The sequence below is a fragment of the Microtus ochrogaster genome, chromosome 6 (genome assembly GCF_000317375.1).
Source record: "Microtus ochrogaster isolate Prairie Vole_2 chromosome 6, MicOch1.0, whole genome shotgun sequence".
NCBI classification, from domain to species: domain Eukaryota; kingdom Metazoa; phylum Chordata; class Mammalia; order Rodentia; family Cricetidae; genus Microtus; species Microtus ochrogaster.
Window position 1 is genome coordinate 68,145,279 of NC_022013.1, and position 25,839 is coordinate 68,171,117.

The 25,839-nt window shown below is 44.3% G+C and overlaps 1 protein-coding gene across 2 annotated transcripts in view; it reads right to left on the reverse strand.

The window, feature by feature from the left end:
• Ddr2 (discoidin domain receptor tyrosine kinase 2) overlaps positions 1 to 25,839 on the reverse strand; it is a 133,180-nt gene that overhangs the window by 31,155 nt on the left and 76,186 nt on the right. For both annotated transcript variants that reach the window (XM_013346943.2, XM_005348773.3), the window contains exons 3-8: positions 23,362 to 23,470; positions 7,226 to 7,328; positions 5,587 to 5,818; positions 5,165 to 5,312; positions 4,670 to 4,775; positions 2,391 to 2,574 (exon numbers count right to left, since the gene is read on the reverse strand). In XM_013346943.2, coding sequence (XP_013202397.1) covers positions 2,391 to 2,574; positions 4,670 to 4,775; positions 5,165 to 5,312; positions 5,587 to 5,818; positions 7,226 to 7,328; positions 23,362 to 23,443 — 855 coding nt within the window. In that variant the 5' untranslated portion in view covers positions 23,444 to 23,470. The remainder of the gene's footprint in view (positions 1 to 2,390; positions 2,575 to 4,669; positions 4,776 to 5,164; positions 5,313 to 5,586; positions 5,819 to 7,225; positions 7,329 to 23,361; positions 23,471 to 25,839) is intronic.

A 25,839-nucleotide genomic window follows, 5' to 3' on the forward strand; every position in this document is an offset into this window, starting at 1 on the left:
TGATACATATTTCCTTTTTCTTGGTCCCATATGACCCTGCATACATTCTTTTGCAAATTAATATGCCTTTCCTACTGACCTTGGGACCAATGTGGCCCAAGATAGGGAATGTTCTTTACTTAGAATCTAGCATATTATTCCCCAAATATAGCTCTGAAACCAATAACAAACACAGATGAACAGATGAAATTTAATTACATAATATATAATATAATTAATATATTTTCCACTTAACTCGAGAAGCATATACAGACTGAAGACTGGATACTGAGAAAGAGTTACCAAATTTGCTGATTATTAATACTTTGCACACGAATATCAACATGGAGAAAGATCAGATACATGAACATTCATGTGGTAGGCCAAATTTGATTCACCCACCCTTTCCTGAGGCTTTTAGTGAGGTTCCCTTTTGTGCTTTCATAGATGATAAAGAGTTACGCATAAATTATATAAGACCCTGCAGCCTCTCACCTTACACTAAACACTAGGGCTTTCCTCAACACCCCTCAGCCCCTCGGATTTACAGCGAATCTGGTTGCTTTTTTGCATGGTTTTGGGTTTTTTTTGTTTTTGTTTTTTTTTTGTTGTTGTTTTTTTAGTTTGCTGTACCCTTCTCTCTAAAGCAGACCTGGGATGGAATGAGGAAAGGGGAGGATAAGGATTTAAACCACATACCAGGAAACATTCGATATTATAACAAAGACATTATCAACGGCAGCAACAAGCTTTGGCTTCGTGGTGGGGTCTTACTTCAGAGAAAATAAAATCTAGGCCTTACGTTTCCTTCTGCGGATCTCTTCATGTATTCATATTTGCCATGGCCCGTTACATGGCAGCCTCTATGGCAGCCTTTGCCAAGCCTTTGGCTTCCACCCAACCACTCAGCAATAGTCGGTCACCAATTTCCACTGAACTGTTCCGTTGTAATGCACTGATGAAATAACTGTTTCTATGCCTAATTGAATAACAATATTGGCTCTGATACCAGGAAGGGAGGAAGGGAGACAGGTAGTAAATCAATAATAAAGGGCCTAACCTAGCCTATCCCAGAATTAACAAATGAAGAAACAACCTTAAAAATAATGTGACTCTGTTACTCAGCCCAGTCGGGTGAAATATACCACAGGCCATCCAGGGTCCTCACAGTCCCGAGCTGGCTGAAAACATCCACAGCCCGCAACCCCACCACCTTCCCAACCCCACCCCACCCCTGCCCAACCCCCGGTGCCACAGGGGATAGGGCAGGTAGGTGTCCTTATGATGAGCAAACATAAGGTGGAGAAATAAAAGGAAAGCAGAGTGGTCCATGTGCTGTGGAAAGAGACAGAGCCAAAAAGGGAACGTGTTGAGAAGCAGGCTACTGTGGGCGGCCTGCTTGCCAATGCAGGCCAGGGTGACATCGGCCTTGGACTGCTGCCAAGGGCCATGTCTGGGTCTGTGGTCCTACCGCACCTGGGGTCTGTGTTGACGTCCATGGTGTGTGTTTCCACAGGGGACCGACCATAGGAACCATTCATGTTGAAATCCAAGGGCCATCCTGAGCTGGCCCTGCCCCTCACTGGACACTGGAGCAGAAGAGCTGGTCTCATCCTTCATGGGAGAGCTGCCCCTGCATTCCCACACTCAGGAGAGATGGCCTCACCCCTCACCATGGGCATGGGAGAGCTGGCTTTGCCCCTCACCTGAGGTGGCTGTCCTGGCAGCCCAGACTGACCATCTCAGCTACCAGCCAGGACCACATCCTGGGCCTTGGGTTGGCCTATCCTAACTAACATTTACCCTGTCTCTGACCTAATGGAGCCTGTGAAGGGACTGGTTCTGCGGAAGAGTAGGTGTAGGATCTCCATGACCAGGGCAACAGCAGGATGTCTGAGAGGAGTTTTGGTGAGGGTCCAGCGGTGATGGTATGTCAGAGGCCTTGAACCAGACCAATGACTCATCGCTATGAACATCCTGGGTGGGGCTGATTGGACAAATGGGTATGCTGTGTGATATGCCACAGCTCCCAATGCCCCTGGGATGGGTGAAGAGGTTTTGAAGAGGCAGGAAGGATAGAGGAACGCGGAGGGATTTTGCTTGTTTTATTTAGTTTTTAATTAATTTGGGGGTTTCTCTTGGGAGACACTGTAGGTGTGGAGTCAGACATGGAGGGACAAGTAGGTCAGCAGATTTGGAACTCATGCTGTGATATTTCCAAAGAATTTTGTTATGAAAAATAATGTGATTTTGAATTTACGTATACTTGTAATAGTGGAATATAATCTAAAATCTAGTTCTGTTGATATCAGTTCAAGGTTCATCAAAAATCCCTTCCTCCCCGCCATCCCACACACCCACTAAAGTTTTGAATTTCCTTAGGAAAATCTGTGACACCTAACTTCACTGACCTTCATAGTAGTAAAGTTCCTAATTCGGTCAAATTCAAACATGATCTCGATGTAGCCATTGGTAGCACTCTCATTCCGCCAACCCACGTAGTCATAGCCAGGCCACACGTGGTATTCGTGGGTCTGGGTAAAGTCATCCAGGCCGGATACCCCATCGGTCAACTGGCCTAGTCCTTCAGTCATGCTGCTCAGGACAACGGAAGAGGAGAGAAGATGAGAGCCCAGAGTTACTCATGCACCCACAGAAGAACTCTTCACCCCACTGCTTCACCACCGGATTTTACAAGAGATGATAGATAATGTTAGAGATGGAAGGATTTGGAGAAAGCAATCATTTTATACTTGTGACTTCTTTTTCTGAATCGTGTAGTCCATGATACTTTGATAATTGTAAATCAATGTATCAAGACATCATCTTCGGCTGATAAGCGTAGGCAAGAACACGATGCATAACAGAAGGTTTTTTTTGTATAAACTAATAAGCCAGCTCTTAAAAGGTTTGCTGTCCATGTAGCAAACATTGGCTATTTTATAACATTTTCTTATGTGAAATTTGACCTCTCCACTGATTCAAGGGAATAGATCATTAGGACAGTATTAATTTGATTGGATACTTAATAATCCCCAACATGACTATTTCTTCCTTTTCTTGTTCCCAAGATTGCCATTATGGTCTTGCCTATTCATTTTACCTGGTGGAATTTGGTATTTAAAAATCTACCTCACTCCTTTCTCATTAGACTCAAATCTAATCTTTGCCACCTGCCTGATGGATCTATCTAAAGCACAACTCCAATCATGTCCTTCTCCAATTTTAGGACTCTTCAATGAATCATTGTATTGATGATGCTAAGAAGAAAAAAAAAACCCTCTCCCTATCCATCCTCCCTCTTCTTGATCTCCTTCTTATTAGTCCTGGTCCTGGCATTCAAGTTCCCACCACCACCAAGAACATTGCCACGCTGCACCTTCTCCTGCCGATGAACTGTGAACTAAAACAAAGCCTTCTTCCCCAAGGTGTTTATCGTCCGGTATTTGGACACAGCAGTGAAAAAAGTAACTAATACATAGAGTAATCAATCTTCTTACGTAGCCGCTGTCCCAAACTGTGAATGCTCCAAAAGCAAGACCCATTTCCATTTTCTTTGAATACCTACAACACTTAGGCAACTTCTTCATACATCATAAGAACTGACTAGCAAAGTTTGGTTGGATTGGATTCAACTGATTATCTCATTTCCCGTGTGTCTTGACTCTACGTTAGTTAGGGTGTGGCTGATGATGTGAAGATGCTGCAAGAGAGTGGAGCAGAAGCGAATGACTAAGTAGATGGATATAAGTAGGAACAGATGACTGCATTAATCAGGACTTCCCCAGGGACTATCAGCTGAGGGTGATAGTTCATTCTCCACACCTAAGCTAGTAGAATGGCTGTAATTCTACAATATGCTTCCTGAGATGCACTAACATTTCTTTCTCATGCCCTAGAAACTTCTATTGTCTGCTCTGAACTTCACAATAGTCTGACCTCTCTTCCAGGCTCAGTCCTTGCTGATAAAGACTGAACTAAGAAAGAACAGTGTTAGGAATGGGCCAGAAGATTATAATGAGGGATTAGAATGGATAGGCACGTGTCTTACCCAGCTCGAAACCCCCATGTGTCTAGTGATATTTTTCTGCCCCAGCTCTCCATCCAGCCACTTCAGGCTTCTCTGCTGCTCCCAGCTCCATCTCTTGCCATAATCAGATCAATATCATCCTCTATTGTTTCCTCTGCACCCTTCTACCTACCTCTCCCTGCCTCCGTTACCAGCTCATCCTGAAAGCCTTTCTTATGTACTATAAACCCTAATAGAATAGTTTTTATTCTCACAGCTTCTAAAGTTTTGTATCTATGGAGTCCATTGTTTCTTAACTCTGTGACTTATTACTTTATCTCTAACTAAATCAGCTTTTATTTGGAACATACATCCTTATTTCTGGGTCAAAAAAATATCACTCCCACATTTATAGCCATGTCACAAAGTTTAGCTCTTGCTTTGTGTAATTTCTTCCTGTCTACTGTATTATTATTATTATTATGCTTTGCAAAAGCAAGCTACAAATTGGAGATGCAAGTACCTCGCAGCTTGCCCTCTCTCAACTGTCTCACAGTGCATCACTCATGGACAGAATACTGGTGGGTTCACTGATTCGTTGATTACTGACTATATCACAATAATTTTTTGTTATGGCCATTTTCCCCATTCGTGTGATTGTTTCAGTCTTCTGGACTTTACCTGTAACCAACAGCTCCATCATAGACAGAGTCATTCAGATAAATGATGGAGCCTCCAGGGAGTACAAACTGCTGCCCAGCTGGAGCATTGTAAGACACCAAGCCATCTGTCAAAGGAAATGCAGTTGTCAGTGTCTCTGGTAAGGAGATGTGCCTGCCACTTGACCAGGTGCCCCAAGAAGCTACTTGAGCTTCCAGGGGTGCACAATCTTATGCATCATGTCCACTGGGGCTCAGTTTGGGTTCATAGTTGAGCACTGTTAGAAGCCCACCTCAGTGGCAGTTACCTGAGTAATTCCGAATGTGTCATTCCAGGCACCAGGGCACCAAACCCTGGCTGGATGTGCATGCCTTATTTTTCTCTCTTAACCAAGGGGGAATCATTTCATTCCAAGGGTGAATGACTCCATCCCTTTCTGAGTTGATGGCTGGTCTTCAGTTCCCAGGCCTTAGGAGTTCCCATATGGGGCATACGATCCCTTCGGCAGATTCTTACCTAGCCAGACACAACCATAAAGCTCAACCCTCATGCACACATTCATGGAGTGGTCAGTGACTGGGATAAGGCGGACAAATCTGGCGACAATGGGTGGCTCCAAGTCCTTCAGGAAAACATCGTAAGGGTTACTGTTCCCGTCTAGCACCTAGGAGAGAGAGGAAATAGCAGAGGTGGCTTAAATCCACGCTCGTCTTTCTTTACCCATCATGCATTTGAAGGAGCCTTCGCTTTTTACTCACAGAAAGTATAATTACTCAGCTCTCGCAGCGGAGCGAATAGACCCTCTGTGCCATCTCCTGCACTTTGGTCACATTTACAGTCAGGTTTCAACGTACACATAACTGAGCACATCGTCCATTTGAGTGGTTCTATTATAACTAAACATATGTTCCCTCAGAACGTGGGCGTTTTCTTCTTACCTGCTCCCCATGCCGGTTGCGCCAGGAAATCCAGCGAGTGCCATCTCGACTGTAGTTGATCTTGTACATGGGCGCAAACTCGATGCCATGACCCCCTGCGTGGCGCCCCTGGGTCCCCACAAGAGTGATAAAGTGCAGGGTACGTAAGTCAATCTGCAGAAATTCTTTCAGGTCATCAGGTTGCACGGGGATCTCGGGGCACCAGGCTCCGTCTCCTTCTTCAGAGTCAAGCCTTGAGCAGGAAGGGTAAGGCAAACAGAACAGCTGTGGAGTAAGCGTCAGTCACCAGCTCATAGCGAGCGGCTGTCCTGTGCCCGAGGAGTGAGCCGGAAGCGGCAGTCTAGTCCAGCGGGACTTTGAGGACCTCCCCATGTGTCTCTCTATCCTAACCATTCCCATTTGTGGTCAGTTTCCTGTCTCCGAAGCACCACTCAACCCAGGGATTGTCACCACAAGGGAGCTGGGGGCTTCCAAAACACATGTAACCTTTAAAGTTTAGAGAACTCTTGGGAAATGAAACTCTTGCCACCCCTGTTCCCTTATGGAGTTCTTTCACCATCCCCCTTCCAATTCTCCACCTCAACCTCACAAAGCTGGCCGTTCGTGGTCTGGGTATCAAGTTAAGGGAGTGAGGAGGGAGGAACGGAAGGGTCTCCGGTGTGGGCTATGCAACGCAGTGGAATGCTGGGCAGCAGAATGGGCCTGACCACCCAGCAAAAGCCATGGGAACCATGGTGAAGGTGAGCGTGAGGGCAGAAAGCATGCGAATGGAGTGGCCAATAACCTGGTTTCGTTTATTACCAGGCTGGGCTAGCACTGAACATGGTTGTGAAATCACTGTAAGGTTTATTTGGGAACCTCTTAGCATTTTTCCTCTTCCTGGGGGGGCTTCCTTTCCTCACAGATGCTACCCACTCATTCTTGCTTCTCCCTAACTCCTCCAGCCACCACCCCAGTCACTCAGATACTAAGATAAATGTGACGGGGAAGGCCCACGAAGATTGATTTCCTTGTGGGTGAATCCATTTTAACAAAACCGGTACAAAATTGACAGCAAAATAATGATCAGGAAGAGTAGGCATTGGCCAGCAGAATTGTTTCTGAGTTGGGAGTCTGTTCATTTAGGGAACCTTGGGAAATATATACACCACACAGAATATGCTCTGTTTATGGATGAGGATGGCCCTTCTGTGTGAGGTTTCCATGAGGGAGGAAAGAACTTACTGGAAACCTCAGTGTCTGGTTTAACCGTAAAAGTCCTGCACAGTCACGTTCCAGGTGCCTCTTGAGAAGCCCGCTCCCTCACGGCCAGTGAACTACATAATCTACATCTCCCGGGACCTTCAGCCTTGGCCTTTCTCTCGCAGCAGCCCGCAGTGAGGTCAGGAACAGCAAATCCACTGCCTATCAATGACCCCATTCACAGTGGGTGGCGGGGCTCTGAGGCTGCTGTGGTTAGGAAGAGGCTTCCAAGCCAGCAACTAAGCCAAGGCCTGGCCTCCCTCTGAAACACTCGGAGCAGCATAAGTTCCTCACGTCTCTCTTCCGATCTCACGAGTGCTCACTAGCACCATCCCTCAAGCCATGGCTGTGTGTCCATTTTCCCCCAGCATTCAGGCTCTGATGGAGCCATCCTCACCTCCCGTATCTGGCAGCCGTGGATTCTGACCACTGACTTGAAGCTGTGATGTCCTCGTCTGGAATGTGGCCTCCTGACATGCCCAAAGGATAGCGACATGAAGCTGGACAAAAGAAACAAAGAGAACACAGAGAATATGCTTCCATTTTTATGCCAGAGCCCCCAGGAAGGCTGAAACTAGTAACGGGGTAGGAAGTAGAAGCACTGAAATCTTTCTCCATCTCTCTGTGACCCCACTTCGGACACTCTGTGCTACAGAACTTCTTCCTGACCCTGATTCAAATACTTTTTATACCTCCAAAATCTAACCAACAGCCAGGCTTATATTTTTAGCTCAGACTCTGGCAACTAATATGATATAATTTAATATGAATGTTCTTATTTTATTGAGTAATAACTCCAGTAGCTCATCTTTAGTTCCTTAATAGCAGATTTGCATACTGAATCAATTTCCTACAAGTACTAGATTCCTTGTAGCCATCAGATACCCCTAAGATCCACAGCACTCTGGCTTTCTGGGGCGCCGACTGTATGAGATTATGAAACAAACCCATGAACTGCCCCTATGTTTGTACTGAGTAGTCTGGGCCCTGACTCAAAACAATAGTTTTAGGGGTGGGCTTCACTTTCAACAAAGAGAATAAAATGAAACATATGCAATTCCCTGTGGAAAATAACACAGCTTTCACTCAATGAGGACCAGATGAAAGGACCACCGTATCTGAGTGCTGGTAAGCAAGGAAGAGCCCAACAGATGAGCTGGCTACTGCCCTGGCAGCGCCCACTCACAGCCGGGGGGGAGAACGCACCGTGGGAACTCCCTGACTTAGAAAGATGAAGCAAGTAATATTTGAATACTTTGAAATCTACACAGTGGAACACAATAGAAAACGATGAGGCATATAAAGCAGGGGGAAAGGAACCATCATGAGGAGGGAAGAGAAAGAACTGATTTTCAACAGTATTTTTCCCGAAATATTTTTTTTAATCATAAGATTCATATGAAACCACAAATGGCCTTGTAAAAACTAGAGCATTCTTGCAAAAGAACAGACCTGGACATGTTAGAAATAGAGATTTCAAAACATATCCCAAAGCTATACTAATTAAAATAGCCTGGTGAATATATATAAGTAATCTCACACATATAAGGTCAACTGGTCTTCAACACAGGTACCAAAAAATTGTATGGGGGAGGGGGAGAATAGCAAACCAATGTGTTGGGAAATTTGCACATCCACATGCCCAAGAGTGAAATTGACCCTCACACTATACATAAAAACCACACACACGGGGGTTTGTTAGACTGGCTTACAGGATCAAAGGCAGAACGGTTCCTCAATGACCATCTTCAGACAGCAGAGGAAAGGGAACTAGAGGCTGCTCAGTGTAAGCCTCAGGACATTAAAGCCTTGGAAGAAGAGTCTAGAGGTACAGCTCCCATCAGAGGCTGAAGGCCTGGGAGCCCCTTGCGTCCAAAGCCTGAATAACCTGATGTCTGCTCTCAACAACTGACAACAAAAAAGGACAGCTGCCCAAGAAAGGCAAAGTCAAACTGAGAGCAAGAGGGAGTTCCACCTTTGCTTTATCTGTTCCATTTGGCCCTCTGCCTGTTGCAAGATGTGGCCTACATTTGAAGATCTTAGATCTTAACTCTAGCGTATCTGAAGCTCAATTCGAGAACTGCATGTTGATAGAGATCCAGAGTTAGTCTTCTGTGGGATTGGGCTCAGAGCTCTGCTCCCAGATCCCATCCCTCCTGGACAGAGAACAATGCTAGGGGCCCTGCTGGCAGCCACAGAATAGAGCATCCCCACTCAGCAAGCGCTCAGTCCCATCCATCATACATCTCCAGATGCTGGGCTGCACACATCACGAGAATCTGCACTCTGGGACGTGTGAGGTAAGCCAGACATTGGGAAAGAAGAGCCAACAAGGTGAGTCATGAAAATGTCATAAATAACTTCCCACCATGGGGAATGCTGGTCCTTGGGACAATAACCAAGACATTTTATGCTGCCACTGCCTCTACAACATGTCTCGGTAGGACTGTATTTCCTGGAAATCCTTTTTATGTCATCTCCTAATTGACTCCATGCAGGAATTTTTCCCTCTTGAACGGATAAAGAAAATGAAGTAACAGAGATCTGAAGTATGTCTGAGAGGCAGATGGGGGAGCGTCGAGAAAGACCACATAGGATTCTCGGCTGTGAGTCGTCAGAGGACCGCTGAGTCCTTCCCAGAGGCTTACAGACAAAATCCTGGGGATTCAGCCAAGGGAAACCTTGAGTCACAATGTGCACACTGACAGCAAATAGAACAGGCTTCCCTGTAAGTCTGACCATCGCTTACCTTACGGCAATCTATCTGTTCGTGTGTTGAGTTAACGAGTGTCCTTGTATCTAGATAGCTGCTCAGTAGTGAATAAGATACAGAAAAGCGTTTTTCTCACAGACCTCCCTTCTGGTCCAGGGGACAAAGGGAAGATGAAAGTGTTCAGAAATCAAATGGATACAAGTTGCTTGCCTACTTGACAATGGCTATTACCGTCTATGACTCTGACGAAGTTATCAAAAATACTAAAATTTGGTGTCGGGATAAACCCAACAGAGATTCTTTTAAGAAATAACTTTCATCATGGATTTTTCTATGGCCCTTATACCTCTGGGTCACCTTGTTGAGATTTAGTGATCATGGTACATTCCTTGATCCTTTCAACACCTGCCAATGCACAGCACTGCTCAGGTGTTCAATAGATACTGGGCAAACAGGTAGGCATGAAAAGGTGGAGAGACAGGTAGATGGATGGAAGGACGAAGGCCCGGATGGAAAAATGGAGAGTGAACTGCACATTAGATCTTGGAGTGCAGTGGAGGAGTAATTTCGGGCTCAGAATCTCCCAAGTGAGTCACCATCTGTGGAGTTCAACAAGTTTTTGTGACGCAGCAGCTTGCTCAGCAGCCTCTGGGCAGGCAGGGTCAAAGTTCATCAGAGGGGGTGAGCTACCAGTAGGAGAGGAAGAAAAGCCATAGCGCAGGTCTTAGTCAATGCTACTAGATAATGAGTCACCAAGATCTACTAGGAAGATTTTCTGGAGTTTTCTTGAGGGTCCAGGGACTACAGATAGACCTGAGGGATGGCAGGAATCCTCTTCTGTGCTGATATGTGAACCTTCAGATCAGTGCCAGAGCACAGATTTATATATGTATATATAAGTTTTATATTTATTTATATTTATTTTATATTTAAACTTTATTTATTAAATTTATTTATTTATTTAAATATATTTATTTATATTTATTTTATATTTAAACTTTTATATTATATATATATGTAAAAGTTTAACTTAGAAATTAAGCATAGCAAGAGATAAATAGTAATTAATATTAAAATAGAACAATTATGATATTCCATGGTAAAATTATATGAATGAAACTGTCTCACATCATTTTTAAAATGTTAATTTTGATAACGCATACATGTCTGTATGCACACACGTGTACGCAGGTACATGGACTCATATGCACTGGGGTCTGAAAGCGGTAGTTAATCCCTCTGAGCTATAGCTACAGACAGCTGTGGGATGCCCTGCTTGCTTTATGAGTTCTGGGATCTGAACAGAGATCTTCCTGAGGCACAGCAAGGTCTCTGAACCTCTGAGCCATCTCTCCACGCTCTCTCCCACCTTCCCGAACTGCACTCACTACTCTCAAGATGAGGCAGTGCTTTATATAAGGAGATGGAGTGAGGGAAGCGACAGACGACAGACGCTGGGTGTGAAGGAGGGAGAGGAGTCGGGATTTCATCATGTGAGTCCCAATCACTACATTTAAAATTTGTGAATAAGCTCAGACTTTGTCCATCTTGCATTTTCAGACTATGATTGGCTACAGAAAACTGAGACCAAGGAAATCAAAACCACTAATAAGGAGGGGCTAAGGTTCAACCTCAGGCAATGAGAATTAGGCTAGGGATCTAGAAATCGGGACCAAAGAACGTAAGGTTGAAAACAGGGAATTCAGAGACAAACGCTAGTAAAGTAGCAATGTAACATGCAAGCAGGATTTCTCCGTGACTCAGTGTTACCAGGGGCCCCACAGGAAGGGCAGAGGAAAAGGACAAGCTGATCTTGGATGGCCTTTCTCATCCCACTGGGTCTTTGGAACCAGAAGAAGTCTTGGCCCAGGGAACCCAACGTGGCACTTCTCCGCAGCCCCACTGTGGTTTCCCTATTGAACGTGCCTATTTTGAGTAACTGGTGGAAGGCATCCCAGCTACTAGGGAAAACTCAGACTGCAACACTGGCTCCAGCTCTTGACGTCAGACCCCTTCCTTACTCCCATGCCTCTCTCACCAGATCCCACTCCCTGTTCACTCCATATCTTGAGATGTAAAGAAACACGTAAGTAAAGAGGGCAGCCTGTCACCGGAAGCAAGAGTCGCTGCTACAGCAAAGAGTTTGCTTGCTGAGTTGTCTTGGTGGTTTCCGGGTGCTTCTGCTACCCACCAATCTCCTGACAGAGACGCCGATGGACTCTTCCAGTTTCCCTGAGTGGAAAACTACCAGCATCAGCTGCAGTAGGTCCCGCTGAGAACTCTGTCCATCCCAAGCTCCTGTAAGGATTGGCAGGCAGGCTAAGGAGAAGCAGCTGCCACCAGGCCCCAGCTTCCCAAGAATTACTTTTCAGACTCTCCTGCCAAGGCTGTGAGCCTGAAAGCATTGCTTGTTCCAAGATGTTTACCGCCCCATGGCCAGCTCCAGCCCATGGGCTCCCCGTCAATGAGTATCCTATATGCAGCTTCCAGAAAAACAGCACACGAAAGGTTTGAACACAGAGGTATGACCCCTGGCTCTCTCCAAGCACACATACTTGACAAAGAGAGATTATCAGGGTCAGAGGTGGGGCAAACCAGTCTGTGGTCTAAAGAAACATGAGTAACTGAAAAACGTTAGAGTCAGGAAGAAATCTTAACTTATTGAACCCTAGACCTCTCTATATTTGATATAAGAACTTGTGATTCTTCGAAAAATGGTGACCGGAGTTGCTCAGAGACTTGCAGACGACCAGAGCAATGGTAACGGAAACCCAGGGTTCTTAGCTGTGGTCCTTCTCAGACCTCCTCCATCTACTTTTTGCTGTTCTAAAAAGGACAAACCCAGTGAAAAAATGTCACCTGAACCCTGCTTCCCACAGACTTCACAAAGCTTATTCACACTGAGACCCTGCCAGGGTCCTGGCAATACCGTTATGGTTGCCTACTTCAGGTTATGGGGCTGTTTTGTTTTTTTTGGGTTTTTTTTGGGGGGACACATGGGACTCTTGCATGAAGATCACTTTTTCCCAGTTGACACCCCCTTAAGAATATTCCTTTGCTCATGAGGGGTGTTCCTATGTACAAGCAATAATAACTACAGAAAGGCTGCTCTCTCGGGATAGAAATTGGACATTTGTTCTGTTTAAACAAGACACACATCTGATCCAGGCATGGTGGTCCACACCTGTAATCCCAGCACAGGTTGGAAATAAGGGAAGGAAGAGCCGGAGTTCAAGGCCAGTTTTAGCGACATTGAAAGTACAAACCCCACCCAGGCAATGTGAGACCCTATATCAAAACAAAATCAAAAAGAATGAAATGAGACAGGAGGGAGTAAAAGGGGGAGGGGGAGTGAAAGACAGACAGGCAGGCAGGCAGACAGACAGACAGACAGGCTTATACCTGCAGTCTGAGCACTTGGGAGGCTAAGCCTGAATAGTTTTTATCTGAAGCCAGCCTGGGTTACATAGCAAATTCCAAGATAGCCCTGGCTAGATAGTTTGACCCTGTCTCAAAACAAACTAAACAAAACCCCAGAAAGACAAAGGAACAGTAGCTAAAGACAGAACATGCTACCATCATTAACTTAGTGGGCACCCACTCGGGTGGGTGGTACGGGTCCATCTATCACTCTTGAGAAAGTTCCTAACAGGAGAATCTATTACCAATCTTAAATGTTGATCAAACATGCTAAAAGAGAACACATTAAAACCATGGCCTTTCTAAACCACATCTCCCCCATCTCCACAGACAGGGCTTATGACACCCCGGGGATATGTTAGTGGTGACACAGAAGGCGGACCTAGCTGTCTTGTGTCTTTATTGTGGTTGTGACACTTGAAAGGGGCAGTCTGAATTCATCCTTACAAACGCCCAGAATAGGAGGTGTACACCCAATGCGACCACAACCTCCTTTATTTAAAACCCTCCAAATGTTCTCCCTGTAGACCATAGGAAGGAGAACACAGGCATTTAATAATAAGCAGAGCTCTCTAGCTCTTGTAAGGGCAAGGTTGCTCTGCCTCTTCAACTGGGAAGGGTGTGTCCCATTCAGACCTGAGGGAGACTGGGCCTTACTACATCTGGAAAGGGGGAATTCAGTTCACCCTCCCTCTCTGATTTCCTCTCTCTCAGTATCCCACTGTTAAAGGAATCACTTCCCCATGGCCTCTACCTCGGCTTCCCCAACATCTTTCCGAAATCAAGCTTCCCATGACACAATTTACATTCTTTTCCTGCCTTGAAGCACAGAGAAGCCTCGAAGTCCCTTGTCTTTCGTTTCTACCCTCCCTGTCCTCATTACTCAAGTGTTGACTGATTGCCTTCAGAAGCCAAGCATGGCGACAGGCACCCTTCATGGTCATGGGTGGGTGGGAGGTCATCACCACAGAAAAACAGATAAAGGCCAAAGCCAGAGACATCTTCCAATCAGAAGAAAAAGTTGCACGGCATTTAACAGTGTATCACCACCCACATAAGCCCATAAAAACACACACACAAACCTCAAATATTTAACGACTGTAACTTTTGTTTTACTTTAACTGCGTATGTGTCCAAGCCACCAAAAGCTCTGAATGGCTTATTTTGTTGCATCCATGCCCTTCAGAGACTTGCTAAAGGCAAAAGCTCATCTGCAATCTCCCTATGCTAGAGCAAACACACTGCGTGTACTTTGTCCCTTTGGGGTCAGAATGACCACAGCCTAGGGGCGGGCAGCAACCTCATTCTCCACTGAGAACTCAAGTCTTTCTGAAGACTACAGGAAAAGTATTGTTCATGAGTAACTCCTTTTCCTACCCTGTTCTCTACAAGGTACTCACTTTATGTGTTTGGTGTTTGGACTTTTTTTTTTTTCAGTTCCCTCCTCTTCCTAAAGACACAAATGGCAATTCAGTATTTGCAGATAACAACTTTCCAAAGCCCTTTACTTACTATGTTCCTCACTCACTACGTCACTATTGTCTCCCATGTGCCCCCCCCACGGGGGGAGGCAACCTTGTGAAATGCAGACAGTAAAGTTACATCCCCCACCTTGTAACTGAGCAAAGCTGGTGTTGTTGGGGTTCTGTTTGCTCCCCAGAGATCCACCTAATGTGAAGGGAACTTGATCCCCAGTGTGGAAATCTGGAAACGAATGGAACCTTTAAAAGGTGAGGATTTGGGGAAGTCTGAGGCCCCAGCCCTGGGAAGGAAAGGTAATTCTCTAGGACTCTGTTGTAGGTTGTTATCAAAGCCCCAAACTGGCCCCATCCAGCTCTCTCCTTGCTCACACTTCTGCCATTGTCATCCACCACGCCCTTGAACCTCCTAACCTGTGAATAAACACACATGCTTTCTTCACAGCCTTGTTCTGTCCTGGTATTTCATTATACCAACAAATCACCAGCTGCGGCACAAAGATTTACTTTAGTGGTGAAGGCCATAACACTGAACAAGGACAGAACCAGAAGTAGAATCTTGACCTTTGATCTCCATGGTCACTGTCTATTCACTCCTCCTCCACCATCCACTACAGATAGCCAACAGTTGCCACACTGTTCAAAGCATAACCTCAAAGGTCAGGAAGACCTCCAAGTAGGAGAACAATCTGGGAAAAGGCTTGAGGGAGGTTCTTACTGATGTAAACTTTGCAATGTCCTGGTCTCAGAGACACTGAAATATAATAGCACAAGGAACCCGCCTCTTGGGGAGGGCGAACAGCAAGGACCTTAGTCCTAGGTGGTCATGAAATATTTGACGTACATCAAAGACTTCAAAATTATGTGTCACTTGCTTATGTGACTTCACATTGACGATCACTCCTATCTTCCTCCTTTGTTTTCACGTGTGTCTTTTCTTGTATTCCAGTTCGTTGTCTTCCTCTTGTCACCTGGCCTGGTAGATTTCTTTAGCTTTAGTTCACTGACATACCTTAACATTCCAACCAACAAGACACTGGAGGTTTTACTTACTTGGGCAAAATGTGATCATAATTATAAATATACAAATAAATTAGCTCGGCATTGTGGTATGTATGTATAATCCCAGTTGAGGCAGGCAGATCCCAAATTTAAAGCTAACCTGGGCTATGTAGTGAGCTTAGGGCCAGTCTGAGAAATTTAATAAGGCTCTTCATCAAAAAAAAATTAACTAGAGTAAAAAAGACTGAAGATTTAAGTCAGTGGTTGAACATTTGCTAGCTTGCACAAGGCTTTAAATTTAATCTCAAAGTCATGTACCCAAACACCCCCCCCCCATTGGATATCTTAATGATACCAGCTTCAAGGCCTTGGGGTTTTGTCAGCTCTTAGAACAGGCCTTGCTAAGCAAGACTGTTGTAAAGTAGTACTGATACTTAACCCTAGACTCTTCAATGCCAGGTCTCTATAGTAACCCAAAACACTGGCACCTTGTGTATTCCTACCAGGATCAAGGGTCCTCCTGTAGTCTCTTTGCCTCTCAGCACAGAAGCCCTAAGCACACCTGACAAAAGCCTAGAGGCCCAGGAGAGGAACTCTGTGTGGTATTCTGAATGTAGTCACACGATCATAAGCCCGGCTCTGAGGCTTAGCCTAAGTCTCCTAGGGCTCTGACTCAACCAACCGCAGGAAGAGAAGTTCTCTCTCTCCTCTCCTGCACTCCAGCAGCTCTCTGCCTCTTGAAGCTTAAGACCTGAGACACAGGAGTGCAAAGTAACAAAATACAGGCAAAACTTCAGAGTATAGATAAAAATCCACCAGATGCTTTGGGTAGAAGGCTGTATTTTCAAAGCAAATGTACTTGGAGCACCTTCATCCTAAGATGTAAGACCCAAGAATTGCAAAAGAGAAGCATATTCTATGTAATTTCAAATATAGAAGACAGTGTAAAATAATCAAATTATCAATGAAGTCTGTGATCGCCATAATATAAATGGCTGAAATTAAGGAAAATAAGGCCTGGTATCTCTTAAGCACATCTCATGCCTTATGTTATGCCAGGTCCCTTCTGTGCATTATCCTGTTCTTCATAATAGTCCTTAGGTAGTGACCAATGACAGGCAGGAAGACTGAGGATGTTCAAACAAAAGTTGGAAACCTGCCACGCTCACTCATACAATTAAGTCATAGCCTGGATCAGTGATCCTCACCCCCCCCCCAATGCTTCAACCCCTTTACATGGTTCCTCATGTTGTAGTGACCCCTAACCATAAAATTAGTTTCGTTCCTACTTTCATAACTGTAATTTTGCCTTTGTTATGGATTGTAATATAAATATCTAATATGCAGATGGGTCTTAGGCGACCCCTGTGAAAGGGTCATTCAACCCCCAAAGAGGGTGCAAACCACAGGTTGAGGACTGCTTGCCTAGATCCAAAGTGAGATGTGGCAATTCACTTCCCAAACATGTGTTTCCTCGCGTCATTTTGTCTCTGTGAACCTGTGTACCAATGAATTCTAAAGGTCTACTTGTCATAATCTAGAATCACCTGGGAAGACAATCTCATGGAGGACTTGCCTAGATCAGGTCAGCCTGTAGACATGTCTACAGGGGATTGTCTTGTGTGTTAATTGGCCCAGCCCAATGTGGGTGGCACCATTCCCTAGGCTATAGGTTCTGAACTGTGTAATAATGAGAGAAGCTAGCTGAGCAAAAGCAAGCATCAAGATGCATTTATTTTCTCTTGACTGTGGGTGTTATGGGACTAGCTTCCTGAGTCCTTGCCTTCCTTTTCCTTCACTGATGGACTATAACCTACAACTACAAACCAAACTTCCTCTCCTGTGTTCCTTTCATTCAGGGCATTTTATCACAGTCACAGAAATGGCACAGCCTCAACTCTCAGTTTCCTCTTTTTCAAAAGACTAGATGAAACCAATTTTTCTTGAGCTTTCCCAGAACTGGCCACAGAGTCCTTTAAACATCCAGTAACAGAGAACCTTTTTTTCTTTTTCTTTTTCTTTTTTTCAAAATGCACTTTTGCCTCCGCAAATCAAGCCTGAGATTCAACTTCCCAGGCCCTAGTATCCATGCACTCACAGCTGGCTCCTCTGGGTATAGGCTCCTCTGCACTGGTACTCTGTGGTCTCACTGTCTGCAGGAAGCCGTGGAGCTTGGAGGTCAAGGTCTATCATCTTGCTAGCACTAGATGGAATTCCATCCAGGCTATGCTGCTTTGCCTATAACTTCAGTTATCAACTAATATTTGTGGTCCTTCATCCCTTCTCTGTAAAACTGGAGTAATGGCCAGGCAGTGGTCGTGCATGCCTTTAATCCCAGCACTCAGGAAGCAGAGACAGGTGGATCTCTGTGAGTTCGAGGCCAGCCTGGTCTACAAGAGCTAGTTCCAGGACAGGCTCCAAAGCTACATGGAAACCCTGTCTCGGGGAAAACAAACAAAAACAAACAAAACCTGGAGTAATACTGCATCCTCATCATCTACTATGAAGACTGCATTGTTAACACCACTTCAAATGGTACTAGGAGTTTACATCATGGGCTTTGAATGTCAGTTGGTGCTTTTGTTGAGCTCTGAAGTTTACAGTCTCTTTTCCCCTTCTTAGTATACTCAAGAGAGTGCTGGGGGCAGTTGAGTTTCTGCTATCCCCATAGGAAGATTCTTATATTGGAAGGAAGGATATAAGAGGGCACCCCGGACTAGACTTGACAAACAAGCTTGCAAGGGGGAAAAAGCCCCTCTAGCATTGTTCACTTGAGAGAAATTCATCCTGAGCATCTCCTTCTTGCTTTTTCTATCCCTCCCTCCAAGGACTCTCTTCCAATCATCAGGGAGAGAGGATGAGAGAGAGAGAGAGAGAAAGAGAGGGAGAGAGGGACCATTAGTTAAATTCTCAGCATTTCTCTCAAGACATGAATAGTGGGGGCACAGGGAATGGAAAATAATTTTTCATTTTGGAAACATATAGAAGAAACAACATGCATCAGCCTTGGTGGAAGTGAAGGAATTTGGAATCAGGTGACAACTTGGTACTGAAGGGACCCCAAACATCCCCAATGCCTCAGTTTCTTTGCCAAGGTAAAATGGCCCTGAAGAACCTTCTACCTCAGAACTTTTTCATTTAGCAAAATGAAGAGACCAAAGTCCCATGTCTGAGCTCTGTGTCTTCCTTTTAGTCTTATGCTAGTCTTTGCCTTCAAGTTGAGCCTCAAATTTAATTAACTTACAGCTATAAACAAATAAGTAAATAATGAATGACTGAATGCTAAAGCTAAGTATTTTTCTAAATGAACTTTAAATCATTCACCAGAATTTTACAATCCCACTCAAATTGCTGACTTGTAAAAATGAGTTTTGCAAATTTGTTAGTATAGTTGTTTACTAGGTGTGGATTGCCACGAGCCAGCTTCTGAATTATGATTCTGCTGTAAGATGTTGTCCTCGCTCCTTCCAGTACTTCCTCCCTCAGCTTGGCAATTGTTACAATTGGGATCCTCGTGCACAGCTGGAACTGAATGGTTGCTAGCACACCCCGCCCATCCTGCAGGGCAGGAACATACTCCATCTCAGTATTTCTCACGGAGACTTCCACAGCCCTACCCTGCAGCCCCTCTGGCCGCTTTGAACATTGCCATCTCTGGAAACGTCAGTGGCGTCGCTCAGCTTGTCAAGTCCTTTGCCAAAGCTCAGCTGCTTTAGAGCCCAGTGCCTTAGACAGTGGGTCACAATCTCAGATTGGAGGAGGAGGTGTAACTGAACATGGGAATTGTCAAAGTATTGGCAGCAATAAAGGCGTTTTGAAAGTGCAATGATCTTTCTATCTCTACCTGTCAATCATTGGCATTACAGGCATATGTTGCCATGCCTAGTTCCCTTTAGTACATTTTGTTACTGACTGGCTCAGGTAGATAGAAAGATCATGAATTGCAGGCTATCTTTAGTACCCATGCAATTGAAGCCAGCTTGCTGTACAGGAGACCCTGTCTTGAAGTCAACAAACCAAAGCTAAGCAAAACTACAAATAGTACAGAAAGGGAATGGAGGCAGGTCATCTATTAGTTCACTTTGGTTGGAGACAAAGAACTTGAAGATGTCACTAGTTTTCTCTCTAGATTCACTTAGACAAAATTTTCAACCATAGTAGGTTTGCTTTTCTCTGTTTGTATCTTTGTTTTTGAAATGGCAGGGTGTCTCTGTTATGTCGCTCTGACTGTTCTGTAATTTTCTATGTAAATCAATCTGGTCTCTACCTCACAGAAATCCACCAGCCTCGGCCTCCAGAGTGCTGGGATAAAGTCATGTGCCACTATGAAAAAAAAAAAAAAAAAGAAAGTGCAATGACAAAGATCAATTACTGCAAAATCAAATGCATAGCACCTGTGTGTTTCTGGCAGGGTTCACCCCTGTTACACAGTGCATCATCTCTGGAACCTTGCTCCTTAGCCCACTTAGCACTAAGCACAATGTCAGGACCCCAGTGCCCACAAACTCTGCCTAAATCACAGAGCTCAGATTCCAGACTATCGTATATTATGGGCTTCAGTGTCTTTACCGCATTGCAAACATTTCTGCCCTTGTAGAAACATAATGATTTAATTATGGAAGGAGCCTTACCGTTTTCCCATCAGTCCTCTGTGTATACGTATCAAATTAGTGTATCTTTGGCTAGTATTATGTTAGAATGTTTAACTTTTCAAATTGTTATTTGGGTTGCTGAGTTCAGGTTCATTTTTTTTTTTAACAATCATTAAATGAATTTTTGGCTTGTGACTGACAGGATAGGATTTCAGACACCTTCTAACATGGCCTTAAACCTAGTTCTGTTAATAGTTGGCCGTATAGCATTTACCACTGAGGAGAAATGGAAATTTCTTGTCTGCTTTCACATCCCTGCTTCCAGTTTAACTTGGTGAAATAGAAGTGGAGGCAGAGAGAAGGGCTTTTCCTTTGGTATGTACCATGCTCCTAGGAAAACCTTTTGAAATTGAGATACCTGTTTTTTTGTGCTGGTGGCAAGGGCCAACAGAAATACCTAACAAGAGAGCAGGGAGTAAGATTGCCTTCGCGCAGCCTGCCTCCTGTTCAAGGACTACAGCTCGTGTTCTAACACCGGAAGCTGGTTTTCCTGGTTCGATTGCTTAAGTGCCCCTCCAGGATACCAGCCTCTGCGATGACACCGAGCACCTCAGCCTCATGTGCACTCTTCGCCCTCTCCCTTGGAGCTCAGAGCAGAAAAACCATCGTGGGAGACAACCTAACTTTACAGGGTAGGAGGGATACAAGGCATAAAAATAAAAAAAGGTGTCCACATTGAGATCTGAGGGGCCCCCACAATAATGGAAAAAAACATTGAATTCTCCCAACCAACAATTCTTAGATTTTTTTTTTAAAAGGAGTTTTGACCATGTTTCCTATTAAGGGAATAAAGAATAGTCTGTGAACAGGGCATTCGTGGGGGAGGTACTCTCTCAAGAGTACCATTATACTGGTAAAAAGACAAAATGAATGCGCCCTTGAGAATGTAATTATAGCTAGCTGAAAAATGGAGCTCTGGTGTTGCGGGAGGTCCTCCCGCTCCTCCAGCCTATAGGTATCTCAGCGGCTATAGGCTGGAGGAGCGGGAGAACCTCCCGCAACACTCTACATATTATTGTGGGAAGCTAAGTGGGTAAAAATCCCTTTGGAAGACTCTACGGCATTATGAAGAACGTTAAATAACATGTTACAAGTGGCCCAGGAACATAAACTCAAGAAAATTGAGTATATATCCTTACCTCAAAATCTATGTAAGAATATGCAAGATTTTTCTTTACACAAGCCCAAACTTTAAACTATCCAAGTCCCCATCAATAGTAGGCCGTGTAAATGAAGAGCACAAAGTAATAATATACAACAGCAGGTCGGGCCATCAACCACGGCATGTGGCCATGGAGCAAACGCAATAAAGAAAACGTTCGTTTAAAGAAGCTGAGTGTAGTATCCATATATCGTATGCCTCTGTTGATATAAAGTACAAACAGGCAACGAGTCTTTCTTGCTAGAAAGCAACATAATGGATGTCACCGGGGTGGGGTAGAAGAAAGAACTCCACGATGCCTCTGTTTCTTATATATTAAAGTGTAGCTCACTGCCAACCTCTTGATATTGCCATACAGTGTCATTATCTACAAAGTTCACATTCAAGAGTGGCACAATCAAAAAGATCACAGAAAAAAAATCTCATGTTTTATATGTGTACACTTTTGTGTTAGCCCACATTCAAACTACCCTCTGCTTCAGGTTAGATATGTCTGAATGAATATGTTAGGTTTGTAAAAAAAAAATCTATCAAAGTGAACACATACGGTATATGTAGTTTTATTTGTTTATATTTGTCAAAGAATTAAAATATGGACTTAAAATCTGATGGAGGAAGGTCATTGGTTAATTAAATAAAGAAGCTGCTTGCCCTGATAGGTTAAAACATAGGTGGGAGGAGTAAACAGAACAGAATGCTGGGAGGAAGAGGAAGTGAGCTCAGACTCAACAGCTCTCCTCTCAGGGGCAGACGCCTCAGAGAGACGCCATGTTCCCGGCTCCTGGGCAGATGCGATTCAGCTCCGACCCAGGATGGATGTAGGCTAGAATCTTCCTGGGAGGTAAGCGCACCTTGGGGTGCGACACACATGATTGGAAATGGGTTAGTCCAGGTGCGAGAGTTAGCCCAGCAAAGGGCTAGAGCAAAAGAGCCAAGCAGTGTTTAAAAAGAATACAGTTTCCGTGTAATTATTTCGGGTAAAGCTAGTCTTGCGCGCAGCGGGGTGCTGGGGACGCAGCCCCGCTGCACCGATTACTACAAAAATCTTTACCTTTCTCTTTACTGTGTACATTTTTTGTTCTTACAGACTCTGGGCATAGCTATACGGCTTGTTTTGACCAATGAGGATCACCCCTAAAATACTGAGAGTTGAAACAGGGGCTTAGCGGACAAGCGCTACCAAGCTACAGCCCTCATCCCGCCAATATGTTCTTAACAAACAACCTGAACAGAGGGCTGAAAGATTATTTGCACATGCTTGCTTCCACTCATGCTCTTGTGCAACTTCCATGAAAACATAACCAGGCTAGTCTGCTAGAGGAATCTACAGAGCCACAGCCAAACTGCCCTTCCTCAGGGCCAAGGCATTCCTAGATGCATCAATAGCCAACTGCCTCCCAGATAGGTAAACGTACTAAGATAGCTCAAAGTACAGTCTGACCAAGCACAGCAGAAACCATCAAGCTATAAGCTTGTGAGCAAAATAAACACTCATTTTAGTCACTGAGCTATTGAAGATGTTGAGCAACATTATTGTGCAACAGACAAATGGCACAATTATATACTTTAGGTTAAAGCTAAAAGATAAACCAACTAGAACACCACACACACACACACACACACACACACACACACACAAACTGACTTAAAAGATTCATCTCACATCCTGTGAGAAAGGGAGACTACGTGGGATCCTGGGAACCTGGCATCCCACAGACTTAGTGTTCCAAAAGTATAGCAGATGGTCAAGTAAAACCCAGGCCTTGCATCCAATGGATAAGCTCATCCAAAGAAGCTCCTTGCGCATCTAAAAGTTCTCTCCCATTTCTCCCAAAAGGCACAGCAGAAAATAGCCATTTCTTCTCCCATTTAAACAAAAAGGCATTAAAACTGTTCTGATCTACATAACACCTCTTGTAGAATATCCAGCACGTTCTATATGGACAGGGAATGGACACGACTTTGTTTCCCACTTGGCCACATTTTACCACTCAGGTGAAAATTGACACTGTGGGTTCCCTTGGCAGATCTCTTTCTGAAATGACCACTGACAGGCGTGAGCAGGCACCTGGTATTCAGCTTCCAACTGAGTAGTGGCTGTGTTACCTGGATTAACCTGAGCTTTTGCAGAACCCAGGATGGGCAAGAGCAGGAGCAGCACCAGGGGCATTCTGGGACTCGGGATCATTTCGGAAGATGGAGTTGGATCTGAAGTCTGCAGCCCACCAATAATGCAAGGAAACAGAAAGAGAAGGAAAAGAAATGAGTAATGCAGATTTCACCAACACACATGAACACGATCTTCCTAGATAATTTGAAATTCTTGCAATGTTTATTTCTATATTTAATACTTCAATAGACCCAGGGATTATCTAATGCAAGAATTTTCCAATTCTATTAGACTATGCACCCACTCCTGGAATTAAAATCAACAAAACTATACACAGGTAGCAATATATTACTGAGGCAAATACCAAACAATAACAACAAAATAAAATTTATATTTATGATGTCATCTAATATTTTCATATTATCAGCATTAGTTCCAACATTAAAACAAAAAGATCAATAACTTTAACCTGTTTTTAAAGCTGTATAAGTTCAACATTTATCTTGTTCCACTAGATTTGAAGTGATATGCAGAACTTTGTAGTTTACTTTTTTTTTTTTTTTAGGTTTCCTCGAAGAGATCTATGTGACAATGCTTGAGACATGGACATATCAGTACATACCCAGATTTAATTCAATAAAGGCACACATGTGGGAATTTTTATATGTATGTATACGAGTGAACATAATGCACATCCGTTGACCCCCTCACTCCAACAGCTAAGAGGGCCCAAGGGCAGGGCATCCTGGCAGTGACCATCCATTGACAATGCAGACCAAGTGTCTAATCCCACCTCCAATACAAGGAATCAGAGTTCCTTAGAGAAAATGGTTGATTCTGAGACCCGGTCAGAAAATCCATAAGATAAGCCTGGGATTTATGTTGTACACACACACACACACACACACACACACACACACACACACACACAATGAAGTATGTCAAAAGTATATAGGCGTCAGTAACCAACACTGGAACAATTTGAACAATAAAATAAATAAAGAAGTATTAGATTATAACTCAGTGTATAAAGTAAATATCCACAAGTCCATGCTGATGTAAACAGAACACTGAATAAACAAGCAGGGGAGAGCAGCCCATTTTCCATGACAAAGAATTCCAAATAATTATGTAGCTAATCTGGTCCTTACACATAAGTTGCACATAGCAACTTGCTTCCAAAGGATACAGCAGGAGCCGGGGGAGGGGCCAGAGAGCATCTTTTCATGGCGGGTGGGAGAATCTACCAAACTACCTAGTGTCAGGTGACTATGGTTACATAACATCAGCACTGAAGTGTCATTGTGACAGTATGTGTCCTTGGTGGGATGTCAAGGCAAGGCACTTGAGGTCAGTGGTCCCGACCCACAAACTATGACCTTTGTCTGTTCCAAAGGGCAAAAAAGGCAAATACTAAGAGGAGGACTTTCTCCAAGATTCCCAACTTATCCTCTGTGCTGTCAGTCATCCAAAACAAGAAAGCCTGAGAAGCAGTCACCGCTAACGAGAGGGAAGGCGGTACGGATATTAATGACAATGTAGTGAGTGGCACCCTGTACACATCCTGGATTTGAAAAAGGACACAGAGTGGGGGGCAGAGGAAGTCAGAGGAAACTGTGGACTTTAGCAATGCATCAACGTTGTTTCGCTCATTTGACAAAGAGACAGTACTAATGTAAAATACTAATTCATGCCAGGCACACAGAGATCCTATGTAAAGTCTTCACAATGATCCCATAAATACACAGCTGCTCTATCACCCAGGTAACACTGATAAATGACAAGGAGAAGATTCCCTGTAAGTTGGACTGAGGGGGGAAGAATTCCAGAAGACATCAGTAGGTTCCTGAAAGACAGGCAAGGTTTGAATGAGCAGTAAGGGAGGGGCTGACGCAGCTGAGCCGGTGGCGCTTTCTAAGTAAAAGAAACTCTCCGTGATGATTTCTACACAGTAATATGTTGAGCCACTGAAAAACTTTTTATTTACTTTTTTGTTGCATGTGTGCGTGTGTGCTTGTGTATGTGTGTACACGCACACGTGCATGCACCATGAGAGGAGAGCCTGTAGAAGTCAGTTCCCGTCTTCTATCCCACGTGTTCTGGGATTCGAACTCATGTCATCAGGCTTGGCAGCAAGTGCTTTTACTCCCTGAGCCATCACATCAGCCCCTTAAAACATCTTTTTAAAATGCCTACATTTACCTACTAATTATTAGTTAAACATGTGTGTGTGTTCACATGTGTGCACGTGGCAGTATGACAGCGTGTGAGAATCCATTCCTCGTGGTTTCCAAGGATCAAAGTCAGGCTTTGGCAGAAGATTCGGTAGCATACTTTCTCCCTCGTTGTGGCATCTTACTCAAGGGTTTCTGACCACGAATTTCTTCACTCCACAGCCCTTCCCAGTGCTACAGAGATTATCTCCTCCACCTCACCGTACAGAGACTATCTCCTCCACCTCACCGTACAGAGAC